The sequence below is a fragment of the Ixodes scapularis genome, unplaced genomic scaffold (assembly GCF_016920785.2).
Source record: "Ixodes scapularis isolate PalLabHiFi unplaced genomic scaffold, ASM1692078v2 PGA_scaffold13__105_contigs__length_92229423, whole genome shotgun sequence".
NCBI classification, from domain to species: Eukaryota; Metazoa; Arthropoda; class Arachnida; order Ixodida; family Ixodidae; genus Ixodes; species Ixodes scapularis.
Genome location: NW_024609839.1, coordinates 747508 through 772639, shown reverse-complemented (window position 1 = coordinate 772639; position 25132 = coordinate 747508). Strand labels below are relative to the sequence as shown.

At 47.3% G+C, this 25132-nt stretch overlaps 1 protein-coding gene and 2 long non-coding RNA genes across 5 annotated transcripts; 1 reads left to right on the top strand and 2 right to left on the bottom strand.

Annotated features, from left to right (window-relative positions):
• Positions 1-4817: 4817 nt before the first annotated feature.
• On the bottom strand, positions 4818-10577 carry LOC120841649. The gene is made up of 3 exons (XM_042289748.1): positions 8424-10577; positions 6384-7781; positions 4818-4826 (listed from the first exon to the last, which is right to left on the bottom strand). Exons 1-3 carry the CDS (start codon positions 10575-10577, stop codon positions 4818-4820), a joined length of 3561 nt encoding a protein of 1186 aa, XP_042145682.1.
• Positions 10578-17928: 7351 nt separating this feature from the next.
• LOC120841604 lies at positions 17929-19272 on the top strand. Its single transcript, XR_005715782.3, has 2 exons — positions 17929-18008; positions 19085-19272. It is a non-coding gene; the product is annotated as an uncharacterized LOC120841604 (long non-coding RNA).
• A 1455-nt stretch (positions 19273-20727) lies between these two features.
• On the bottom strand, positions 20728-24663 carry LOC120841598. Of its 3 annotated transcripts, none has more exons than XR_005715780.3 (4): positions 24630-24663; positions 21650-21836; positions 20876-21025; positions 20728-20794 (listed from the first exon to the last, which is right to left on the bottom strand). It is a non-coding gene; the product is annotated as an uncharacterized LOC120841598 (long non-coding RNA). The 3 variants fall into 3 exon arrangements; XR_005715781.3 differs by lacking the exon at positions 24630-24663 and adding an exon at positions 22705-22865; XR_005715779.3 differs by lacking the exon at positions 24630-24663 and having other exon boundaries at positions 21650-22080.
• Positions 24664-25132: the final 469 nt, after the last annotated feature.

Below are 25132 nucleotides of genomic sequence, written 5' to 3'. Positions count from 1 at the left end.
TCAGCGAGAGCTTACGGCGGGTCTCCACAACGCTTCTGCAGCGTGCATTGCACATCAGTGCATCTAGGTTGCACATATGCATGTACATTTTGAATGGTCGCGGAAGTGGCGTATTAACATCAGATTGTCTGAGGTCGTACATGCAAATGTCCAACCTAGCCATACAGCAAGGTTACAGTTCTTCTCCGAAAATAAGGAGGGGGGGGGGGGGGGGGGGGGGGGGGCTAACTCTGAGCCTGCGCTGTGAACACTGCGCACAATTCGCAACTTTCACGGCCTATAGAGGGCGCACTGGTGCCTATCAAAATGGCTGTCATCTGGAGGATCGTGGTAGAACAGCGGTATGAGGCGGGGTCTCCGACGCGTAAGTAATTCTAATTTTGCTATATACGAGCAGTATCAGAGCCTAACGTTATTTTTTTCACGCCAGGAAGGTGTAGGCATGTCCATTTACCTTGAGGCTGATCATCCAGAAGCTAGGGAGCGCGATTCTCACACCGCGGTACCACCATCGCTGAAAGTTGCGAATAGGGACATCTAGTAAATACCAGCCGTTTCTTCAAGAACTAGGGGAGCATTGTTTTAATCCACGTATTCTAGTTATAAAGCTGGTTTAGAAATTCGCAGTAATTGAATTGACAGAAACGAAACAGTCCCCCACGACTACCGTGCTGCATTAAAACGATCTCAGGATGTTCCAGGACTATGTCTCTTAAAAAACTTAGGAATCACAACGAAAAAAAAAAGAAATAGATGTGGGCCTTTTCAACATTTTGCTGCTTCTCGCAACTATTTCTTGGATAGGTTCAACAGAGCATATCAAGGGACAGTTGTTATTATTTCAGTTCATGCGAAAGCAATCGGCGCAAATCACTGAAACCAGAAGGATTCTAGCAAAAAGGGGTACAAGACCGTGACCGAACACATGGTTCTGCGGACGTCTTTACGATGTCCTAGCATCATATGGGTGTTTTGCGAGCGTTCAAATGGTACATGCGCTCTCTGCGGAGTTTTTATGCACAAGCGCAAGAAAGAAAACGCTGGTAAAAGAGTTTCCAGTTTCTGAGAGAAAGTATATAAAACCTTTCTTACCCATAATGGCAGGTTGCATCTGTGACGATGTCAATACTGTACCAAAAGAAGAGAAAGGGACAGAGAAGAACGATGGCACGCGGAGGGGAGATGGTGGCCAACGTTACTGGAGCAATATAGACCCGTTTCGAAATTCAGTGCCATCTGGTGGTTTGTAAAGCAGTTTAGGTTTTGCCATATCAATGGCGGAAATTAACTTGTATTGGGACCGTCACTTTCGCAAGTCAACGGCACGCGAGGAATTGTTCAGTGTGAGTTCTTTCTCGATCCCTTTCAGTTCGATGGTGACCAAGAACCTGCATTCAGAACAAAGCTCCAACCCACTCAGATGCCTCGCGAAAATTCTATACACCAAGGTGCTTTAAAGCCGATTGTGTGCCGCCCACAAATTGACTGAATCTGAGTTATTAGAAATAAACGCTTACGTAGCTCTTGTGCTCCATTACTACGTCGCGTCATACTGACCCCCCGAATATACAGTCTTCGCAAGATCCCCTTAGGAGCATCTTCAACGTCTTCCTTTACCAGTCACTAGAAGGCCGCCATTGGTATGGCACAGATGCCGTTCCACAGATGATGATAGTGATCAAAGTGGCCAGACTGAATTTCGGAAAGGGTCTATTCCAGGGTGTAAGATAGACAGGTGGTGAAACGAGAGCCATATGAGCGACCGGATTGTGTCCCCCTCGGTTTTCTCTTTTTCTGTGGCGCCATCTATGTGGAGCACCGCGAACTCTCACTCCAGGTGGGCGAACGCTGGCGACCGGTTAAACTGACGGAGAAGGTTTCTCGTGGATTTTCAATGGAGGACTGTCGTGCTCTCAGTTTATTTTGCGCACTCTCCCATAGAGTTCCATGCAAATCCGATTCCAATTTTTTTCTTCTCGCCGCAGCGCCATCTGTCGCAAATCGAGGGTACCCGCAAGCCACCCGCAAGCAGACGAGTACACAATGCGGTCACGGCGCTGCGGTAGATTTCTATGGGTCGTTTCCCCACCTGTCTATCTTACACCCTGGTCTATTCTCGCCTGCAGAGGCGAGTGGCCCAGGTGGCGGTCACGAGAAATAGCGGCGCTGCAGTCGGATCTTGCTTCCCTGTCTCGAGCGTCGCCTACTACCACCGCGTTGACAGCTTCCTTTCCTTTTTTCTTTTCTTGCTTTTTCTTTTTAACTTCCATCTGTATAATAGAAAAGAAAAAAAACATGAGCAAGACGAAGTGTAATACACCACAGAGATCAGAGTCAGCGGATTGTAAGTGTTCCTTCCTTGAGTGTTTCAAATTTATTTTTGTGTGCGTTTGTTTTCTTGCGCTGATAAGTGTTAGCATAAATGAACAACTCGCCCAAGCACAAGTATTGCGATTCAAACTTGACGGACTAGGCAATCCGGAAGCAAGGCTCGATTGCAGCGCTGCTAGTTCTCGTGACCGCCACTGAGCCCCCGTCGCAGGCGGAGCTGTGAAACTGAGTACCTAAGAACAATCTTTTAGCTCCACCCACAAGCGCATTGCGCCCATCTGAAGTGCCTCCGCCGTCGAGAAAGTAGTTCGCTAGCAACGTTGCTTTTTCTTCCTCCAGGAAACGTGTCTTAAACTACTACAATATTTATTTAATTCATTCAGGACATTTAAATAAGTTAGAATACGTTTTTGTCAACGAAATAGCTGTTTAGTAAAGAAAGAAAGTCATGTCCAATGTACCGTCTTCCCAATTCATTTTCTGTCCAAGATACTGTCTAACATACCGTCTAACATACCTCTCAGCAGTGCTAAGCCTCGCGCCCGCTTCGAAATTTTCGTTGGCGATAGCGTCGCTGGATTCTCACGTTGTCGCGCAAAAACTGCTGCAAACGCAAGCCGATACCATTAAGATTTCGTGGCGTAACCTCGGGCACGTAAAACACGGTGCAAAAAAGCAGAATAATTGTCACGAGAAACTAGCGTCGCATTGCTAAGGCCAGCAGCCATGTTGAGCTTTTTTTTTTTTTCAAAAGGATCGCGATTGGTCCACGGATACGTGACGTCATAAAAACGATTGGCTGGCGTTTCTCGGCGTAGGATTACATTTTCCTCTGAGAGGCATTTCCGGTTTTTTCTTAGCTTGCAACCGACTATAGTAACGTTGATGGTGGCTTTATTCCAATCTTTGCATGTCGTTAGCAACAGGTGGAGCGAGAGCTCGCTCTGCAGAACCCACGGGTCCAGTGTTTAAGCCTCACCCCTGCCCGTTTTGATCTGGATGAGTAAGGTACCGGTGCGCGGTCGTGTATCACTACTGAGTGATCCACGTTAAAGACCCTTGGCTAGCGGTTGTACCGCACTGGCTAAATTGCTCAGCTATCTCGCCCCTTGAGGCACACTAAGTTCCGTCTGTATAAACATACACACACACACAGCAAGTCCTCAACTTAGCATACGATGTCCTCAGCCAAGCACGCGCATCTCCGTCGCTTCCGTAAGCGAGAAAATAGGGAGTTTTCGTAGATCGTTTTTGCCGTCCCGCAAGGCCCTCCGCAACCCGCTACAATAGCGGGAACTCCACAGTCAAGGCTATCGGCGCGCAGGCGCAGTAGCAACTTCTTCATTGCGGAACGCTAAAGGTGTATCCACACGACGGACCGGGCCGCGGACCGATTGATCACTTGATGCGCGGCCCGCGGGCCGCCCGGCTGCAATGACCATCCACACGGCGGACCAAAAGAGCAGACGACAGAGTGAACGGGCCGGTCTAACCCTCGACCTCACAGCTCCGCCAAACGCATGCAGCGAGCTGCTTTGGGGCTATTTGTAAGGAGCCAAGATGGAGGTTGAACGAAAGAGACGTCTGGCCGCGGTGGCCCTGGCGTTAACTATTGAGGACGAAATGGACTTAAATGAACCAAAAAGGGCTTGCATCTATTGTCCCACAGAGCGGGGAATTGCTCCACGAGCGCGATGAAGTAAAAAGTTGCATCGTCGCACCACGCCGCCGTCGACGCACAACAAAAGGTTCGTCTTCTTCGTCTTCAACAGTTGGCGCCAAAAGAACACGGCTTTGAATTTGGATTCCAATCCAAACAACAAAAGTCAACTTGTTGCCAGACTTAGCACTTCAATTATACTAAAAACGCCGCAATCCGCCGCCAAGGTCCGGGCGAGAAAAGTCGCTTGGCATTTCTCCCAAGCGCGGGCCGCGGACCGCCGGCAGACCTCGAAAACCGGTGACGTAAGATCACGTGATGCGCGGCCCGCGGACCAAAACAGCATTTTGGTCCGTTGTGTGGATACACCTTTATCAGCTCCGCTGTAAAAACGACTCCGTCCAGTTGCTGTCGATGCGGCTGCATCACACAGTACACCTACCTTAAAGTTGTTGAGCAATCTCGAGTAACTAATCCGATAATTGGACTTCCAACAGGCTTCCAAGCACTGAACAACCACTGGACATTGACCACTGTCTGCTTGGGTAGGTCTTAGAGATAATGCATCTAAATGATAACTGATTAACTAAAATCCATCAGTACCTTTACATAAGTATTTAATCTCCATGTTCAAATTTTTAATTTTGAAGACAGCCGGTATGGATGTCTCAAGAAAATTTTCACAGGCAATAAAAGAAACCGGCTTGGAGATATTCGTTGACAATTACTGGCCTATCTCTTTTGCGTTTTTTATAATGGATGATTTCCGCGCTTTTTGCAGCTAGTTTTGGAATCGTAGGAAATAGATGTCGCATATTGCACCGAGTTAACGTCTCTGCAATGCACGGGTTGCAAAAATCCCCCTCGATATAGCTCTGCCACGTGACGCCATTGGTCGTAATGAGCAATGTGAAATTTCTGCACATTGATACCAATGATATCACGTTGCACATTGGTGCTCATTAAGTGTTACCTCACAAAGTTGGCTTCTCCTCTGGAAGGCATCGTATCTTCTTCCATAGTGTGGCTTCTCTGCAGTATTTTCAATAGCACTGTTGATATGAAGACCCAGGAACAGCGGCAGCTTCACAAAACTGAAGAGCTTTAATTCCGACGTGCGTTCGATGCGAAAAAAAGAAATGGTAATAAAAAAAAAAGTGAACGAGCTCCGCGCTCGCCGTCCACGAGCGCAGGCCCCGATCTCGTGTGCAAGCTTGCCATTGTGCTGCTCAACATTGCTTCGCTGGTACTCGACCAGTTTGATCTATTTTCAACACAATCCCGACCGCGAAATGAGTCACGCGCTGACCTCCAGGGGATAAAGGCGTTGAACTGGTCGGTCGGTAATCGATCCATTTTGCAGTTTTACCTGACAGGACCGTATGTTACCGTCTCTTCCTCTGTGGGTCTTCAGCACTCTTCCCATTTGCCACAATTGTCTCGGTGCATTACTATCGTGCACGAGAACAACGTCGTCTACACTTAGGGTTGACGCAGAAGCTGGTTGCATATGGTGCGCTGATCGAAGCTGCAACAAGTATTCGTGCTGCCAGCGTTTCCAAAAGTTGTCCGTTAGGCACCGTCGGTACTTGATCCTCTTGAGTAGGTCTGTTCTTTTGGATTGGTGCTCCGTCTCCGTTGTTGGGTCGGGCAAGCACGCCAATCTTTTCCCAAGCAATATATCTCCTGGGGTTATCGGCCTGGGCTCCGTGGCGTCTGTGCTGTCCATTGTTAGAGGTCGGGAGTTGACTATTCCTTCGACCTCGGTCAAAACAGTGGATAATTCTTCAGAGGTTAGGCATGCCCTCCCTAGCACTTTCCGTAGGGTGGTCTTTACCGTTCGCACGAGCCTCTCCCACCAGCCTCCCCACCATGGGGCACTGGGAACAATGAACTTCCATGTTACTCGGTTCTTGGCAAGATGAGACGTAAAATCTTCTTCTTGCATCGCTCTAAACAACGCATATAGGTCCTTTGATGCCTTCTTGAATGTTGGTGCGTTGTCAGAATAGATCGTTGTTGGTAACCCTCTCCGTGCCGTGAAACGTCGAAAGGCCATTAGAAAAGCTTCTGTAGACATTGCAGAAACAAGTTCGAGATGAACGGCGCGAGACACTGCACAAGTGAAAAGTGCAACGTAGGACTTCACACTGCCGCTTGCTGTCTTGACATACAAAGGACCTGCAAAATCTACGCCTACAACATCAAAGGGCGCGCCTTGCTTCAGTCGGTCAAGGGGAAGTGGAGCCGTTGGGGCAGTGTCAGCCGTGAGGCGGAACCTCTTGCATAAACAGCAGCTGAAGATCACTTTCTTCACCAATCTTCTCCCTCCTATAATCCAAAATCGTTCTCGGAGTTGCGCCAACGTGTCTCGTGCTCCTCCGTGAAGTACCTTGCAGTGGGCGTTCTGTACGACCAGGGTGGTGAAGTAGTGCTCACTCGGCAATATGATTGGGTGTTTCACATTGTCCGATGCTGGCAGCATCTGAAGCCGGCCTCCAACCCGGATGATATTGTCTTTATCCAAAAATGGACTCATCTCTGCTAGAGACGATTGTTTGTGAACATTTTCTTTCTTCGAGAGACATTTTATCTCGTCTGAGTAAGTACTGTTCTGAACGTTGTTGATCCAGTATAGTTCGGCCGCAGTGGTTTCCTCGGCACTCAGTGGTCCATTTGACGGTTTGCCATTTCGGCAGTTCCTCAGAAATCGAAGGCACCACGCCGTCACTCTTAAAGCCCGATGGAGTTCGCTGTACTTTGTCAAATCCAACAGCGGTTCAGGTGGTGTTGTTTGCAATATCACATGAACTGCTTTTCTCTCTTCTTTCAACAAGTCAGTCTCTGCTTCGTTACTCGACCTCAAATCAGGCCATTCATTTTCGTTTTCAGTCAACCATTTTGGTCCTGACCACCATAAATCACTCGACACCAGTCGAGAACCTGTGATGCCACGGGTAAGCAAATCCGCTGGATTGTCATTTCCCGGACAGTACCTCCAATGAGAAGGATCGGTGTCCCTTTGTATTTCTGCAACTCGGTTGGACACGAAAGTCTTCCACTTGCTGGGGTCGCTCTTGATCCATGCAAGTGTGATGAGAGAATCCGTCCACAACGTATAGTCATACGGAATGCATGGGATGGTCTTCTCAAGATATTTGTGGAGTCTCGATGCGATGACGGCTCCCATAAGTTCCAGGCGAGGAAGAGTTTGTTTCTTGATTGGAGCAACCCGTGCTTTTGCCAATAAAAGTGTAGGTTGTTCAGGTGGCGAGGACTTCGTTGTTACGTACACTGTAGCTCCATAGGCAGTCGGGCTTGCGTCGCAGAAAATATGAATCTGGGTGTCCTTGCCTTGTCCTGCTTGGAATACGAATCTGGGGATGACGAGTGCATCCATCTTTGGCAGGTCACCACACCATTCGTGCCATTCGTTGTTCAGATCCTCGGGTAGAGCACTGTCCCAAGTGATTCCTCTCGCCCATAGTTTCTGAAACAGTGTCTTCACACGGATTGTGAAGGGCGACAAGACTCCCAGGGGATCGAAAATCCTAGACGCTGCTTGTAGAACAAATCGCTTAGTGCCATCATGCAGCTCTAGGAAGTTTTGTAAAATTGGCAACGCAAACTTCAAAACATCCTTCTCTGGATCCCAGACAATTCCCAGAACCTTCATTGTTCTTTGTTCAAGGATAGGCGTAGTGTTTTCTGGATTTGCCTCTTCTTGAAGTAGCACATCTCTCAGCGCTTGTGAATTCGTCGTCCACTTTCGGAGAGTCATTCCTGCGTTCTGCATAATAGATTTGGCGTCATGGTACAACTTGATGGCTTCCTCCTCGGTAGCTGTGCCAGTAACCAAGTCGTCCACGTAGAAGGAGTTACGAAGTACGTCAGCCACTTCCTCCTTTTCAGTCGGCAGATTTTTCAGGTGTTGGAGGATCGTAGCCGTCAGAAGAAATGGACTACAGGTTGCACCAAAAGGAACCCTCTTCATCCTCCATGTCTGTACCTCTTCATCTTTAAAGGTCGAAGATGGTAGATCTTGAAACCAGAGAAAACGGAATGCATCTCTGTCCTTTTCTGCTACAGATATTTGCAGAAATGCCTTCTGGATGTCGGAGGTTATGGCGAAGCGGCTCACCCGAAATCGCAGCAATATTCCAAGAAGGTCTTGATACAGGTTGTCTCCTTTCTCTAAACATTCGTTTAGAGACTTGCACCCAGCTGCGTGCGAGGATGCATCGAAAACAACTCGAAGTCGTGTCGTCAGCGCATTTTCTCGGATGACTTCGCGATGTGGCATGTAAAATAGTCTGCCTTCTTCACCAGTTGTCTCGTTCAGTACCACTTCAGCGTGACCCGCTATCAGATACTCTCTGATTGCTTCGTCGTAATGAAGTACTAGAGAGTCAGTTCTGTAGAGTCGACCTACTAGTTTCCTCAGTCTCGTCATCGCTACTTGCTTGTTGTCCTTAAGGACACCTATATTGTCCTTCCACGGTAGTGCCACTTCGTACTGTGTGCCAGACCGGCGAATGTTCTGCTCGAAATGGCGCATCACTTGGCTTGTTTCGGACATCTGGTCTTCTGAATCTGTGATTCCCAGGCTTTCTAACTCCCAGAATGATCGGAGAGCGCCTTCAACCTGTTCTGTACCGGTGATCTGCAGGACACAGACGACCAAGTTCGAGTGGTTTTTTTGTGACTTCAGGATGGATGTCCGTCCTTGGAAGGTCCAACCAAGCTTGGTGTTTAATGCAACAAGGGTGCTGCAGGTCTTACTCCGAGTGACTTCACCAGTCATAAAGCCCCACATTTGGTCAGAGCCAATCAAAATACTGATGCCTGGTTGTGCGGCAACCGCTGGAAACATGAGGCGATCGGCAATAAACTTTCCATTTTTCTCCATGTCAGCTACGAAGACTGAATCTGTCGTTAAGGTAGCTATGTCTTGACATATCACTGGGATTTCGATCGCTTCGATCTTGCATCCGTCCATGTTGAATTGACTTCTAAGTTCAAGCTCCACTACACGACGCTTCTTGCACTGTTGAGTTGAAGCACAAGCAAATGTGTTGAGCGCCATCTTGGTGTAGCCAACGCACTTAAGCTGAAGGTGTCTTGACAGATCCTCGGTGACGAACGTCTGTTGGCTGCCTCCGTCGATAACACCTCTAACATACCTACATGAGGTACCGCTGACAGCCCATGCCCGGAAGGTTTGCAGAAGCACCGCTCCGGACTCTCTGAATTCTCGGTGAATTGATGTAGTACAAACCGTCACGCTGTTTTGTGTGTCCGATTTACCTTCTTTAGCTTTGATCCGCGTCGGGTCACACATGGACTTAGCGTGTCTTCCACCGCATGTGGCACAGCTGATCTTTCGTCTGCAGTCTCTTGCTCGATGGCCACTGAGAGTGCATCTGAAGCATCTCATCTCTTTTGTCAAACGCTGTTTCTTCTGGTCCAGGGGAAGAGAGGAAGAACAGTCTGCAGAACTATGGCTTGTTCCGTTGCAGAAACAGCATCTCGTTTTATGTGGTGAGGGTCTGTTGTAGAGCACCGATGAGGTCGGTCTAGACGATTCACGTCGAGCTATGTTGTCCTCATATCTTGTGGTCTTTGTGTTCTTCGTTTCTGTGATCTTAAACTCGCTTTTCTCCCGACTTTCGACTTCGATAGCTAGAAAATCAAGTAGTCGATCCAGTTCTGAGCGGTCAGGCTGGCTGCTTGGGCCAGGCATGGCAGTTGCCGCAGACAAATGAGCGGTTCTGTGGTAGTTCACGACGATGTCACGTGGAAGAGCTCGCATCAAAATATCGCAGAGCATCGACGAAAAACTTGACTTATTCACACCCAATGTCTGGAGGCCTCGTATATTGATTTGCACCTGGTCGAACATCGTTCGTAGACCTGAGGTATCGTTGGCTGACTTGACAGGTGAAATCAGCCTCAGACTGGAGAAATATTCCTGCTCCAATCGTTTCTTGTCTCCAAAACGGCGATTGAGGATCTCAATTGCATCCGCGTAGCAAGTCTCTGTCCTTGGTAATCCAGCCACAGCTGCTTCCGCTTCTCCGCCCAAATACATTCGAAGGTAGCCGAACTTTTCGCTGGTGGACAGACTGGCGTTCTTGTGAATTGTTTCATCGAACTGTTCCCAGAACGCTGACCACTTTGATATTTCACCCTTGAATGGCGTAATGGTGAGCTTCGGTAACCTAGTTCCAGCTTGTCTGCTGCCTTGGGTGTCGTTTGGGTGACGACTAGGTTCCCTAGGGGCCCCTCGAGACGATATCTGATCCAGGAGATCTTTTCTGCATTGGAGGGCACTGATGGTGGCAGTCGCTTCATCTTCGTATTGGACGACTGCCTGAAATTCGGTTTCGAACGAACCATCTGGTATGTGTCCCTCAAACTCTTCGTTCAACCTCCTGAGCTCATCGTTATTGGCGCGCAATCTTTCGGCCACAGTGGTAATCTGGCTAATCGTTGAATCTTGATTTTGTAAGAGAGCACTTGCCTCGTTGATGAGTCTTGTGTTTTGCGCGCGTCGGGTCGTTCTTTTAGTCTTCAGCCTTTCCATGGGGATCCACTGCGCTGCTGAGTCTTCTCGTGTGATGTCCCGGACCTTGACTCCCGGGTTTCGGCACCAAATTGTTGATATGAAGACCCAGGAACAGCGGCAGCTTCACAAAACTGAAGAGCTTTAATTCCGACGTGCGTTCGATGCGAAAAAAAGAAATGGTAATAAAAAAAAAGTGAACGAGCTCCGCGCTCGCCGTCCACGAGCGCAGGCCCCGATCTCGTGTGCAGGCTTGCCATTGTGCTGCTCAACATTGCTTCGCTGGTACTCGACCAGTTTGATCTATTTTCAACAGCACGAATGAGTGAGGTTTAACTTTTTGGCTCATTGGTACTACTACCATAGCCTCCCACAAAGCCTGGCAGTTCAATAACGAGCCATAGAGTGCCCGGTCGCAGATTTGGAGCGCGAGAATCTGGTGCCACAAAGCATTTCTCGGGGAGTCTGGTATTCAGCGCACATTTTTTGGAGCGGCGAGGACCCGAAACGTGGTTTTCAAACCCGACGAGAAACGAAGCGGTAGCCCCAGGAACGCGAAAAGCAGGAGCGGACATTCCAGCGCTCGGGACATGTGTGTTTCGGCGGCTCTCCGCAGCGGGGAGCTCGTTACATGACTCTTGTCGGCCGCTCTACCTTTTCACTTTCGGCGCCGCGTCACGTGACGACCTGCCAGGCTTTGTTAGCATAGAGGAGGTTGTGGTACATTTTACGCATTCACGCTCATAGGGGTTGGCTCGGGATTTCTATTGGAAAAGGCCACCCATTTCCAGCAGGGTATCGCGACCTCTCTCACATCACCAAGTGGCGCTTCGTGGCTTTCGCATGATGAGGAGCTGAGATGTGGACGGCAGAATGCTGCGGTCAAACATAGCATTTTCGCCTGCCTGTTTTGCAATCGCAACTCCAGCTCGCATCAGTCACCTACCTTGGTCACCAACTCACCCAACAGGGCATCGCTCCAGACCCCGACACGGTGACTGCGATCAACGCTATACCAGTGCCAGCGACCAAAGCGGAGCTTCTACGATTTTTGGGGATGGCAACTTACCTTATGAAATTCGCCCGAAACTTCTCAGCAAAGACACAACCTCTTCGAGAGCTTCTCAAGTCTGATGTGGCTTAGCATTAAACCTCTAAGATGTTAGAGGCATTCAACGAAATCAAACACGACCTGACAACTGCTCCCACGTTGCATTACTTCAACCTTGTCGAAGTAATGTAACAGATGTTACATTACTTCGACATAACAAAAGTAATGTATCAGCAGATTCAAGCTCGTATGGGATCGGCAGCGTCCCCCTTCAAAGTGGACACTCAGTGGCCTATGCATCAGCAGCGCTCACACTGGTCCAACAGCGTTATGCGCAGATTGAAAAGGAACTACTGGCCGTAATTTTTCCGTGTGAGCAGTTTTATTACTACATCCGTGGTCGAAGCATTGTGGTCGAGACTGATCACAGACCCCTCATTGGTCTACACTGCAAGGACTTCCACAAGATCTCCCCCAGGCTACACCGTTTGTTGCTTCGTCTCCAGCGTTCCACCATCAAATGTGTATATGTTGACGACCTCCCGGTTTGCGCCAGATTCGGCGTTGGCAGCTTCAATTGAAAACTCGGTCTACAACGTCATCTACGCCATTTCCTGCACGAGGTGCCCTGACATTGTGTATATCGGAGAGACAGACCTACGGCTGCACGAAAGATTCCGTGAAAACCGCCGTCTCGTCACCTGAAGATTGCCAAAAAACCTTCCTTCGGAACAATCCACACATGCAGCTGACCATTTCTCGACCTCCGGCTATACTGAGCTAAACATGCGTGTCTGTGTTATCAGGTCAGGTTTTTCCTCCTCCCACGTGCGAAAGAGACAAAAAGCGTCTTTATCTTCAACCTCAAAACACCATTCCCCCTTGGTCTCAACACCAAACTTACTTTCAAGTACTAAATCTTTTGGCACTTTGATACTTTCAGAGGTCGGCATTTTAGGTCGCCCTCACTCACCCTCACCCTCACAGCCACACTCACCTAAGCCCCTCACTCACCCTCACCCTCACAGCTACACTCACGTTCAGCCCCTCACTCACCCTCACCCTCACAGTCACACTCACCTTCAGCCCTTCACTCACCCTCACTGAACCTCACGGCCCTCACGCACTCACCGCCCTCACGGCCCTCACGGCCCTCACGCCCCTCACGCCCCTCACCGCCCTCACGGCCCTCACGCCCCTCACTCACTCATGGCCCTCACGCCACTCACCGCCCTCACGGCCCTCACCGCCCTCACCGCCCTCACGGCCCTCACCACCCTCACCGCCCTCACGGCCCTCACGCACTCATAGCCCTCACCGTCCTCACGGCCCTCACGGCCCTCACGGCCCTCACGCACTCATAGCCCTCACGGCCCTCACCGCCCTCACCTCCCTCACGGCCCTCACCGCCCTCACGGCCCTCACGCCACTCACCGCCGTCACGCCACTCACCGCCCTCACGCCACTCACCGCCCTCACGCCACTCACCGCCCTCACGCCACTCACGCACTCATGGCCCTCACGCCACTCAGGCCAGCTTCAGATGGGGCAATTTCGGCCAGAAACTCTACGTCGCAACATCAGCTAAACGCGCCGCCCGCGATCACACGCAGCAACCAATTGCTGCAATTTGCAGTCGTCATCATAAAATTTTATTTTTCGTGCACTATTTAGACACAATTACGCGTTATAAACGTGTTTTTATGCATTTAAATCCCGTTAAGAATACTAATGTACCTTTCTGAAACAGTTTATTTCCAAAAAACGATCGATTTCAAACGAGAACAAAGTCTTTCGGTGTCATCATCACCGGCACGAGGTATCACGTGAAAATTTTGCGTCCCTGATTAGATGCAGCCGCTTCAAACGTATTCGAATTGCTCCGAGTTGCTTGCTTATTTCGAGCCGGACCCGATCTTAGCAATTCGTGTCGATCTAGGGAAAGCTAGAGAACAACCCGCCATTAGCACTTAAATTGCTGAGAAAGATGCTCGATCTGAAGGGGGCCTCACGCACTCACCGCCCTCACGGCCCTCACACCACCTCATGCACTCACCGCCCTCACGGCCCTCACGCCTCTCATGCCACTCACTGCCCTCACGCCACTCATGGCCCTCACACCCCTCACGCACTCACCGCCCTCACACCACTCACGCACTCATGGCCCTCACGCCACTCACCGCCCTCACGCCCCTCACGCACTCATGGCCCTCACACCCCTTACCGCCCTCACCGCCCTCATGGCCCTCATGGCCCTCACGGCCCTCACGGCCTTCACCGCCCTCACGGCCCTCACGGCCCTCACCGCCCTCACAGCTCTCACGGCCCTCACGGCCCTCACCGCCCTCACAGCCCTCACCGCCCTCACAGCCCTCACCGCCCTCACTCACCCTCACACTCATGAATTTTCCTGGTTCAGAAACTCACTCACCCTCACCTCACCTGTGAAGATGAGGGTGAGTGAGGGTGAGTGAGAGCCCTCATGAGTGAGGTTTGCCGAGGTATGGATACTTTAGACCCATGTTCCGGATAAAAAAAACAGGACGCGGGATGGCCGAAAAAACATGCTTTTCGTGCAAGGCTCGTCAAATTATGAGGCGCTGGAGAAATGCAGCCTTCTGCGTTAAGTCCTTATTTCGAACTCTTTTTGTTCGCCTTCCGCCCATTGAAAAGCATGCGGGAAGGGCCTTAGAACGCACCTGGTATCGCTGCGCCGCAGCGTTCTTCCGCATCGAAAAGTTCGTCTGCTTTCCTCGCCGTCACCATGGCAACGAACGCCGAATGAATAGAAGCACGAACGGTACCGCCGCGTGAAGCCAGCAACAGCTGACGCCATTTTACGAACGCCGTCTGCTAGCCAAAGCCGAACGCGGTGTGTCAGATCGCCTCCGCCGGTGCGCCGTTGGCAAAGACGACGAAGCTGAGACACGCCGACGGCGATCGAGCAAGCAACAACACCGCGGGACGACTGCAACGGCGGCATTTATTCGGATCAAAGGCCGGCTTCGCCGGTGCGCCGCTAGCAAAGACGACGAAGCTGAGGCACGCCGACGGCGAATGGGCGAGCAACAACACCGCGGGACGACTGCAACGGCGGCATTTATTTTGATCACAGGCGCGAAATAAGCAAGAACAATTTTTATTTGAATCATAACACCCGATATCCAAGTTGGGGACCACATACCTTTGCTGGGTCTTTCCTGTGAACTTTTTACAGAGACACGGGGTGCCGCATTAAAAACCCAAGTAGCACAAAATGTGGCTGCAACGTTACTGGAATGTTGTCAGGTAACGTTGCCGAACGCTGCTAACGACCGCGGATTCTACACTCCAGTAACGTTACACCACAATGTTACAGTAACGTAACTGCATACGTTACCTGGACATTACCCAAATAATGTTACTGGAACGTTGTTAGATAACGTTGCCAAACGTTGCTAATGGCCACCAGTTCTACCTTCCAGTAACGTCACATCAAAATGTTGCAGTAACATAGCTGTCTATGTTACCTGGATGCTAGATCAGTGATGTTACTCGGACGTCGTCGCTAACGTTGCTAGTTGTTGTTAATGGCCACGAATTCTACCATCCAGTAATGTTACACCAAAATGTTGCACTGACATTACGGCTTACTTAAAAGTGAAGGAATAAAAATGTGAAGAACATACACAAACGACCACTCTTTCATTTCGCAACAACGTTTATTTTTTGAGGAGCAAAGAGTCGCATACAGGTCGAGATCAACTAGATACCGAAGGTGGAGTGTTACTGACTCATCCCTTATCTCCCTAAAGTTCCTTTGATCAAGCCTTCCTTTTGCAGTTAATCTTGACCTGTGCGCGAGTCTTTGCTTCCAAAAAACGAGCGTCGTAACTAAATGAAAGAGCGGTCATCTGTTTTTCCTCAGTGCTTTTATTCTGTTAACTTTCAGTAAACATTTTTACAATATGCTGGCACTGGCCAGATATTACTGTATGTGTTACTTGGACATTACTGAACACTGTTATCCGAAAATACATTGACAAGCGCTGCCAGGAAACTGCATTTATGGTTGTCATGAAGTCATTTTTTGAGCTGGTGCCTGATATGAGTAAATGGATGTGCATTACAAGCCATTAATGAATCAGCATTTTGAAATCCTAGAAGCAGGACTCCGGAAGAAAACAAGAAGTTATTGGAATAAATTTATTTCAAAAACGAAACCAACATTACAAGTACCAGAGAATTCTTCTGTTTCTTACAAGCTATTAGATCTACAAAATTGTAAAGAACACACTAAATTACAAGGCTGATCTGCATAAAAATAAAAATGTAAAATATTAAAACTCCCAGCAACATAAAGCAAGTAGCCTAAAATAAAATTCTAATTATATCTCAAATTACACCCAATCTTGGGCTAGGACATATAAATAAATAATGGAGGCAATAAACCAAAAATGACTAGAAAAAGAACATAAATTTTAAATCTTCTAAAAATACCACACTAATGTGTACATAAATTAAATAAAAGAAACCACTAGCTGGGGCTAAAATGTATGCATGAATAGAAATTAAAGGTAACATATGCATATTACAAATTGACATAAAAAATTCAAACAACAGGGACTCTACTCATGGGATGGCTGTAAAAAAAGGAGAAAGAAATCATTAGAAAAAAAAAGCATTTTAAATGATTTAGGTAGCATGAATTTTTTTTTGAATTCTATGCATTTAGCACGGTTAACCAATTCCATGCTTCCAACTGGGATCAAAGTAACCAACTACTAACATTTAAAACTAACAGAAAAATAAAGGCAGAAACATGCTGAAAAACAGCGCAAAATGCACGGATAAGAAAACACACAGGACAAGGCACTGTGTGTTCTTTTTCCTTTGTCTGGTTTTCGCACCGTTTTTCAACATGAATTCTTACCAACTAGCCCAGCCCAACTGTCCATCCTTGTAATCAGAAACATGCTTGCCTTCTCCCCTTGTGGCAGCCCCTCAGTCACTCCTGAGAAGAGGCACACTGCTCCTGTAAAAAAATAACAGAAAAAAGTTGGTTGCATTCAGAAAATGGGTGCCTACTTCAGGGCAGAGAGTGTCATCAAGATAAAAAAAGAAATGCCTACATCTGTCCTAGCAGTTTCACCACAGTTTCTTTGCATGCACAAGCCATTCTTTTCACCCAGTTTAGACTTTTACCGCAAAGTGTGACCTACCCACAGAAGACAGTGGATACGCGACTTATTCTTTTCTGGCAAGGTAGGCGGCTGTTCTCGGCCACTCACTTTTTCCCACTTCAACCTTCTATTTATTCATGCGTGAAAGGCACTTTCTTAAGAGGGAAACAGCTATTTTCTGCAGCGCCTTTTTTATTTTGTATTTGTAGATTTAACTTTGTTTTCATTTTATCCTAAGAGAAAGCTTTCTTTTTAAGAACATAGATGTTCTTAAAAAAGACGTGCCTGCCCTCTTCGTCAATTTTTTGTAACCGACAGAACCGTGGACCTGTCAGATCTTTGACATGCAGTATACTACTGTATGTCGAATATCCGGCAGGTCCACGGTTCTGTCGGTTATAATAAATTAACAAAGAGAGGAGACACGTCTTTTCTTTTCCCCGTATCATGGGCCACGGAGACAGATCACTGCCTCAAGGACGGCTTCGTCTTGAAGCAGAATACGTCTCTTCAAGGACGAAGATATATATACGCTTTTGAATGGACGTACATTCATCACTGCACCTGATGATCACAGCTTTTAAAAGTGTCGTTAGTGTTACCGTGTCTTATTGGCCTCATTAACAGAAGTCATCATTTACTAAAAAAAAAGAATAGAAGGTGACAAAAAAAGGTTCCTTCCTTTTATATATATATAAGTTTATAAGTTACAATAAATATTAAAACACTGCTATCCTCCCGGCACTAAAAAGAAAAAAATATTTCTACTGCTCAAATAGGCTACGTTCAATGAAACAACTTCGATGAAATGGCGTTCAATGAAACAGCGTTCGATAAAACTGCGTTCAATGAAACAGCTTCGATGAAACAATGTTCAATGAAACGGCGTTTGATGAACTGTCCGGACCCAGGGGCAATGTCAATGAGCCTCATATTTTCTACAATGTCAAGCTCATTGCAGACAATGTCATAACATGGTGTTCTTTCATTGGCTAAATAAATTTCTTAATACTTAAAAATGTCTTTATGTAAATAGACTAATGCCTTTGTTTGAAATCTGGGCTTGTTTTAGGATGCAAAAGTATTTTTCGGGAGCTTAAGCAAAATTAGAAACATCATATTACCATTTTCTTGGTCCTAGCTGGTGCATGCCTGACTGATTCAGCAGCAGCCCATTTGGCGTCGGCTTCCTGCACGATGATGGCTGGCTCATTGTTTTCTGCCTTCTGTTTAAAGCAGGTGCGCGCAGCTCCTGTTTCAAAAGTATATAATTACAACACAACGTCAGCTACCACAGTGAAATATCGACAATTTCATGCCCTACTTCAGCATAACTTGGCAGACATCGGTAACTATGAAATCAGCCAGGGTGTCTAGCAAATTCCTCCTTTTAAGTTCCCCAGCTTTTCTAGGTTTTAAATTTCCTGTCCATTACAGAAGTTTGGAGATGTGGTACGAAGTGCTACTAAACACCTCATAAGTGAACACCACTCACAATTTAAAACAATTTATTGAAATCGGTCTTTATGTTGCTCAAGAAGTCAAAGACTTACAAAGTTTCGGGCAATGTTATTTAGCACAGCCACGTCAATGCACGACTCTCCTGGCTTCGTCGCACACCACCGCATTACTCGCCCTGGCTATTTTCCCTGATTTGGCTAACTTTTTGATTATCTCCCTGACAATTCCCTGACTTTTCCAGATGATCCGAAATTTCCTGACAATTCCAGCTTTTCCAAGGTGCTAGACACCCTGTCAATGAGCCAGATAGCTCGGGAGCGAGGCATGGGACAAAACTCCACTCTAGTGAGCTCATGTGAGCTGCTGTCACATGCTTCACCAGGACACAGTTTCCTTTCATCTAAAAGAGCCAAATCCAGAAAACTGAAACCAAGCAAATTTTTGTATGAATTCAAACTATATTCGTTGGTCCATCAATCTCAAATGCTCCTACAGTGAAATCGGTCAGAGTACGCTATAAAAACCACAGCAGAGGTGGCTGCGGCACATGGCTCAAAGCTATACTGATAAGCAAACATACCAATTTATCTGTTTTGCTTCATGTGTATTTCGCCTTTTTAGAAAAAAAAGCTCCTCACTTGTGTGCCCTGTTTAGCTATAGCCATTTGTTCTTAAAAGGCAACTCTGCTTAATTCCAAAACTTTTGGAATTATAAGACTTCAAATAAAAATAAAAAATAAATTTAAAAAGAAATATAAAAATAACTATTTTATTTCATGCATTGGTGGAATATTTCCTATGCAATTTTGCTTTAAACATAGCCCAAATAAAACCCGAAACATCGGCTTCTACAGGCAACGATGGCAGAGACGGAGGAGACATGACCAATCCCATGGTACAAATGATGATGTGCTACCCCTGCGAGGACGACGCAAACAGACGGGCCTGAGTGTTGTCTGCTCCGTGTCGGACGACATCTGCACCACTGCAACCTACGCTAAAGCCAAGTTTTCTCAAAGGAATAAATATCTCAGGAACATTAGTATGCAGCGAGGTCTACTAAATAGTACATAAATAAGCCATTGAGTATGTGAACATTGTGCAAACAATGCCATTAATATTTAACAGAGGTGAACCATGAGAAACGTGCACATCCAGGTCTGTGCCAATCATGTGGACACCGCTGAAGCAACTTTTGAAGAAGACATTGCACAAGTCAAGGACTGACTGTGCATGGAAAAAACAAAGAAAACGTAACAATGCACCTGACATGGTAAATTGATGTTTGGTGCACTGAAGCCGTAGTAGCAACTGCGCTGTCGTTTGCACCTACATTGTCAGCTAGGGTTGACAGTTTGCTGATCCATTTCATAAAGATTTAAATGGAGATAATATTGGACATGTGGTTTTCCTAGATGATACTGAAGAAGCCTTTGTTTTCTCTCACTAACAAAAATGAGACAGAGTCTGCAAAATGGCGGGCCCTTGTGCGCTGCCATCTTCCAGCTCAGGTGCACCCCAGATAATCCGATTATGAAGGCTTGCTAAAGCGTCACTAAGCTAATTGACAGATTGGTACCCTGAGAGCACGTTTTCCTACCCATGGTGGCTAGACTACTTTTGGAAACATGACTGCTTGCAAACGTTTATAGCTGATTGTGTCATTCAGCTATATGGTAATGCACCTTACACCAAAGAGTGCTCGGTGGTGTAAAACAAAATGTACCACCTTTCTTTAAGAAGTGGTCAATCCTAACGCTGCCCAAACCATTCCACATATAAAGCAGAGGACAGGTTCATAAAAAGTGCTAGGGTTAGAGTGCACAAACAGCAAGCATTCTAATGTATCCTTTGACCAGAAAGCATAGATAAATAAACGAAATAAATTAAATTGTAAAATAAAAATGACTAGTACAGCAGAATTATGCAAACATGAGGTTGCAGCAATACAAAGCAAACATATGCACCATCAAATTAAAAATATCCACTTCACCATCCCTTAGGCTATAACTGTCCTTGTGCGAGGAAGCATACCACAACTAGCAGCTTTGTAAATTAAAAATGACTAGATAAAAAAAATGAAAGCCGTTTACAACTCCCTGTAACGCTAAATTAGGGTGCAGCCCTAGAAGAGGAGGGAAGGGTCCCGAGGAAAGGGTATACCCCTCCCCCCTGCCACACCTCCCTCTGAGCGGCGTCGCCGTAACCGTGAGGTCACGTGACCCTCCTGACGGGGGTCACGTGACCCCGCGAGGACAATTTGGCATGGTGCCGAAACGTCGCCGCGGTTACGGCGACGGCGACACCACTCAAGCCGGAAACGGGCGCCTAAGAGCTGCGCTCTAAAAGAAACACCAAAACAGCAGGTGCTCAATAAACAATATGGATACCATTCATTATCACAATTGCGGCTAACCAAGCTGAGGCTAATCACATAAAATAAAAAATCTAAATGCTGGAAAGCGTTAAGAAATTGCAGCAACAAAAAACAAACATACACGTGTGCGTTTTTGCTTGGGCTCTGGTTCTGGAAGTCGAGGGGCTGGCTGAGTGTTACGTCGTTCCTGCAGAAGAGGCAAGCTTGATGGAAAAGGAGGGCAAATGAATCCCGAATACAAAGGTGTTGCAGAAATTTAGGTGCATACATCTTGGTCATAGAAGTCCTCATCCTCAAATGAAGAAAGAGTATGCTGCAGTCTCTTCCTTTTTCTCTTCTCCCGCTCTTCATTATTCAATGTTAGGTCGGACGTCGCTTCCGAATTTTTTTTCTTTGTACTTTGCATCTTCATATGTCACTGAAACAAGAAAGCCGAGCACACCAGTCAAATGTTTAACCACCACAAGCTTGTTTGCACCCTAAACTTTTGTTAATTAAATCAAATATGCTCGCTTTATGGTTAGACAGCTTTTAGGTTAAAGCCTGCCAACTTTTTCGGGCTCATGTATATAATCTGTGAGGATTGGGCCAGCTCAGGTTTATATTAAAGGAAACAAAAATTTTGTCGGGCTCGTGCTGGGCTCAAGCTTCTGTCTAAAATTCTGTCGGGTCCGTGCCGGGCCCGAGCCGTGTCTCTTCAAGGTCAAGTCTGGCCGGGCCCGGAAATTAAATATTCTATTAGGCTCGGGCCAAACCCGGGCCGTGCCTCTACTGGGCCGGGTCTAGAAATTCTGGCTCGTGCAGTGCTCTAGCACACTCTCCATTGGGTGAGCAGAGTCCGCGCTCCGCTCTAAGCAGAATTTATAGCCTACTTCTCTGCCCCAAGGTTCTCAACTCTTTGCTCAGGGCACTCAATGGCATTTCTGGCTCATTTTCCATGACTGGGCTTGATTTTTGACAATATCCCTGATTTTTCCCGGTAATTAAAATTTCCCTGACAATTCCTGGTTTTCCCGGTTGCTAGACACCCTGCTATACTTACAACATGATGCCATCACCTGACAGGAGAATGTGGCCCAGTCAGTTGAGGGCTCTTCACGCTCTCTAATTGCCATCATCAACCGATTTGATTTGTAGGGTGGCCATGCCGTGCAGCCATTGCACACCCAACAGGTAGGGACAACTGCGACATCATTTTCCGCCAAAAAATGGACAAGAGAGTACATTTCCTGAAATCAACAAATAAAGCCGTTATTACCTTAAAACCAGTCATAAGTCACTAAAAATACAGTTTTCGAATTAAGCACAACCAATGTACAATAGTTGCAAACATAGATCACACTTGCAAGTGAAGTAGATAAAAAAACAGCATAGCCCTGGTTATCGAAAAAATAGTCAGCGTGCAGGCGAGCTGGTGTAAGTTGAACATGATTGTAAACCTGAGACTGGGGCAGAAAAGAGAACACAGCAGAAGGTAGAAAAAGGGGAGGCAACGTCTCAAACTCAGCTGCAAAGTTTATTTCGTACACGCCTTATATACCACAACTCCAACGCCGAATGGCGGTGGTTATGCTGGAATGTGACCCTTTGTGCGAGTGTTTCGCAGGAGAGGTCAAGGGAGATAAGAGAAGGTTTACCCAAATTTCATTGTCCTATTGTCATATATCTTTTTTTTTTTTGTAGAGACAGCGTTGGAGTTGTGGTATATAAGGCGTGTACGAAATAAACTTTGCAGCTGAGTATGAGACATTGCCTCCTCTTTTTCTACCTTCTGCTGTGTTCTCCTTTCTGCCCCAGTCTCAGGTTTACAATCATGTCCTTGGTTATATTGCAAGCAGACGCACTTCCACCTGATGTCCTGCACACTCCCCACTGAATACTGCATGGAGAGCCCTGTAGCTCTAAAAATTCCTAGCTCTGATGATGGCAGCTTTGAAGTATAAAGGTTGCCGAGATTTCGGAAAAACTGTCTGCAGATGCTACGGTTCCCATCTGACGCAGTGAAGTTCCTAACAACAGCAATGTTGCCATACTTCAGTTGAACACAGTTGTCGGACGCCTTCAAAGAGAAATGTGCTCCGTCTAAAACAAGCTCACTGCACTGGGTTTTCTTGAAGCTTGGCGGCTCAGGTTGTTGCTTGAGCAGAGCACACTTCTGTTGCACAGAACTTGACACGGTGGTGGGATTCACTTCTGAGTGCCTCTTGATAACCTGCTGCAGTGCCAAGGAAGGACCCCTCACCAACTTCTTGAGCTTCCCAAGGAAGTTCTCAAAGGGAGAGGCCGAGAAGGTGTTGACAGGGCCGAACCGTCGAACGTCTTGTCAGGTGGATCAGGGAGTGCATGTTGTAGACATAAACCCTCTCATACAAGGTACCAGCTCCAGAAACAAACTCTCTCAAGAGAGATTCTGCAAGATCACAGTGTGTCAAAGAAAATTTGGGGCTCGCTAGGATGGTCATAACACAGCCCAGCTTCATGAAGTGTCCATAAAAGCGCTTTTCCAAATGGTTTCTAAGGACCACTGGCCCGGGGGAACTGATAAGGGGATAAAGGAAAGGGGGTTTTGAAGGCCGGGGATTTTGAAGAGGGGGAGGTAACGCGGGGAATTCGCAGCGGGGATTTTGACACAGGTGTTCTGAGATTAGGTTATTTCGTGCACCACTCGTATCACTCGACTCATGGCGAATTCGCGTGGTTCTTTCCGCGCGCTCTCGAGCGCTCTTTCCAGAGCGCGCGAGATCGGGTGGTTGAAAGCGAGTGCTGTCGCCTGATCGGGTGGTTCATTCCGAGGGCGCCTCTCCCTCTCAGAGCGCTCTCTGGCACTCCGTCTCTAGCCGTCGGAGTGCGGAGCGGCGCAGGCGTCACGTGGTACTTGGACGGGGATCACGTGGTTTTGTTGACGATGGCCGGCAGTGGTCTGTGGTGGTGTGCGGGGTACGGCATGACGAGGATTGATATGTGGTTCTACAAAGTGCTTCTGAATTTGACGGTGCGAGGATTACGACGGACGGGACGACATTCCTTTGCGACCGTAACAGGAAAAGTCGACGTGTGAAGTATTCCCAGCGCTTTCACGAGATCGTTGATCTCACGGCGGTGAATCCGCTAAGCCTAACCGACGAAGAAACAGCTCGTAGAGCTCGCCGCTGTTTTACCGGGTTTTGTGGTCGCTTCAAGAAATTTTCAGGTTTGGTAAAAGTGCATTCAAAGGTTTGTGTTCTAAAATAAAGGAAGAGCCGAATATAATGCACTGTGATTTGTGTCACATGGCGATGCTTGCACGATATTTAGCCGTGAGAAAAATGCGGTTTATTAACCGTTTTATATTTGCCTATTCTGTCGAACGCGTGACCGCTATCGCAGCGCGTTCACTGACGAAAACGCGATGAGTTGACAACTCTTTCCAAGCGTTGGCTTTCATTTCCGTTCTGCGAAAATCAATTCCCATACTGCTGTTTTCTTCTTTTTTTTTACATGCCGATGCGTAAAACAATTTACGTCACAACAGTTATTTCATCACGTTGCGAGCGTAAATTTTGCTCAATCGTCCACCGTACGCTGTAAGATCGTGTTGTTTTTAATGCATTACCAATGTCAAGAAGTTTTACTTCCGTGACTGGTCTGAGAATCTCGGAGCGCTCTGAAGCCAGCAGTTGTGATCGGCTGAAAAGGATCCCGAGTAGCTCTGGCGGCGAGGAGGGGGCGCTCTGCTGAATCGAGGTCAGAGGAGAGAGGCGACCACGCGAATTCACCATCAGATTCACACTCGGAAGCTCGTTGGTATTCAAACTCTCCGGAAAAACTTGCATGTGCTGCCACGGCCTGTTGTCCAGGTGAAAGAGGGTATGCTTCCTCAGTGTCCACCGACTCCTCACTGCTCGTACCGCAACTTTCAAGTTCCTTGCGAACACTTTCGCCTACTCTACGTCTTTTTTGGCGATCAGATAGCTCTGATAGCGAACGCTTCGCCCGCTCCATTGTTCAGCACAAGTAGTAACAACAACGAAAATGAAACATACCTTTGTTTACGTTTCCTCCACGCCGAGAGATCGGTAGAGCGGTCCGATGAAACAGGCCTTGACGGTCCGTTCAAGTCCGTTGACATACGGTCACGTGGTCAACCTGGCTTCGACCTTGCTTGGCTTGAGCTACTTGCACTCTTGGCGTCTTGGCTTGTCAACAGTGTGCGTAAACGAGTAAACGACTAAACATGAAGTTTCAAGTAGGAATAAACTGTGGAAATTTATCTGACAGTACTAAAATAAGTTTTTTTAAGAGTTATAAAACATTACATTGATTGGAGAAATTGGTATAAGCCGTACAGCCATAATGCGTAATGCCGTACTAGTGTGCAATCATGGCGGACGATGGCGATCTTGCAACGTCTTGCAGTGATCAGTGGATGACCTCGACCGTAATATCGGTAACGATAGTGAACTGTTAACATCGAAACGGTAGTACCGTAGCTATGCGACTGTGCTGTGCCATTGTGATGTGTCCAGATAACAAATGTAGGCAAAGA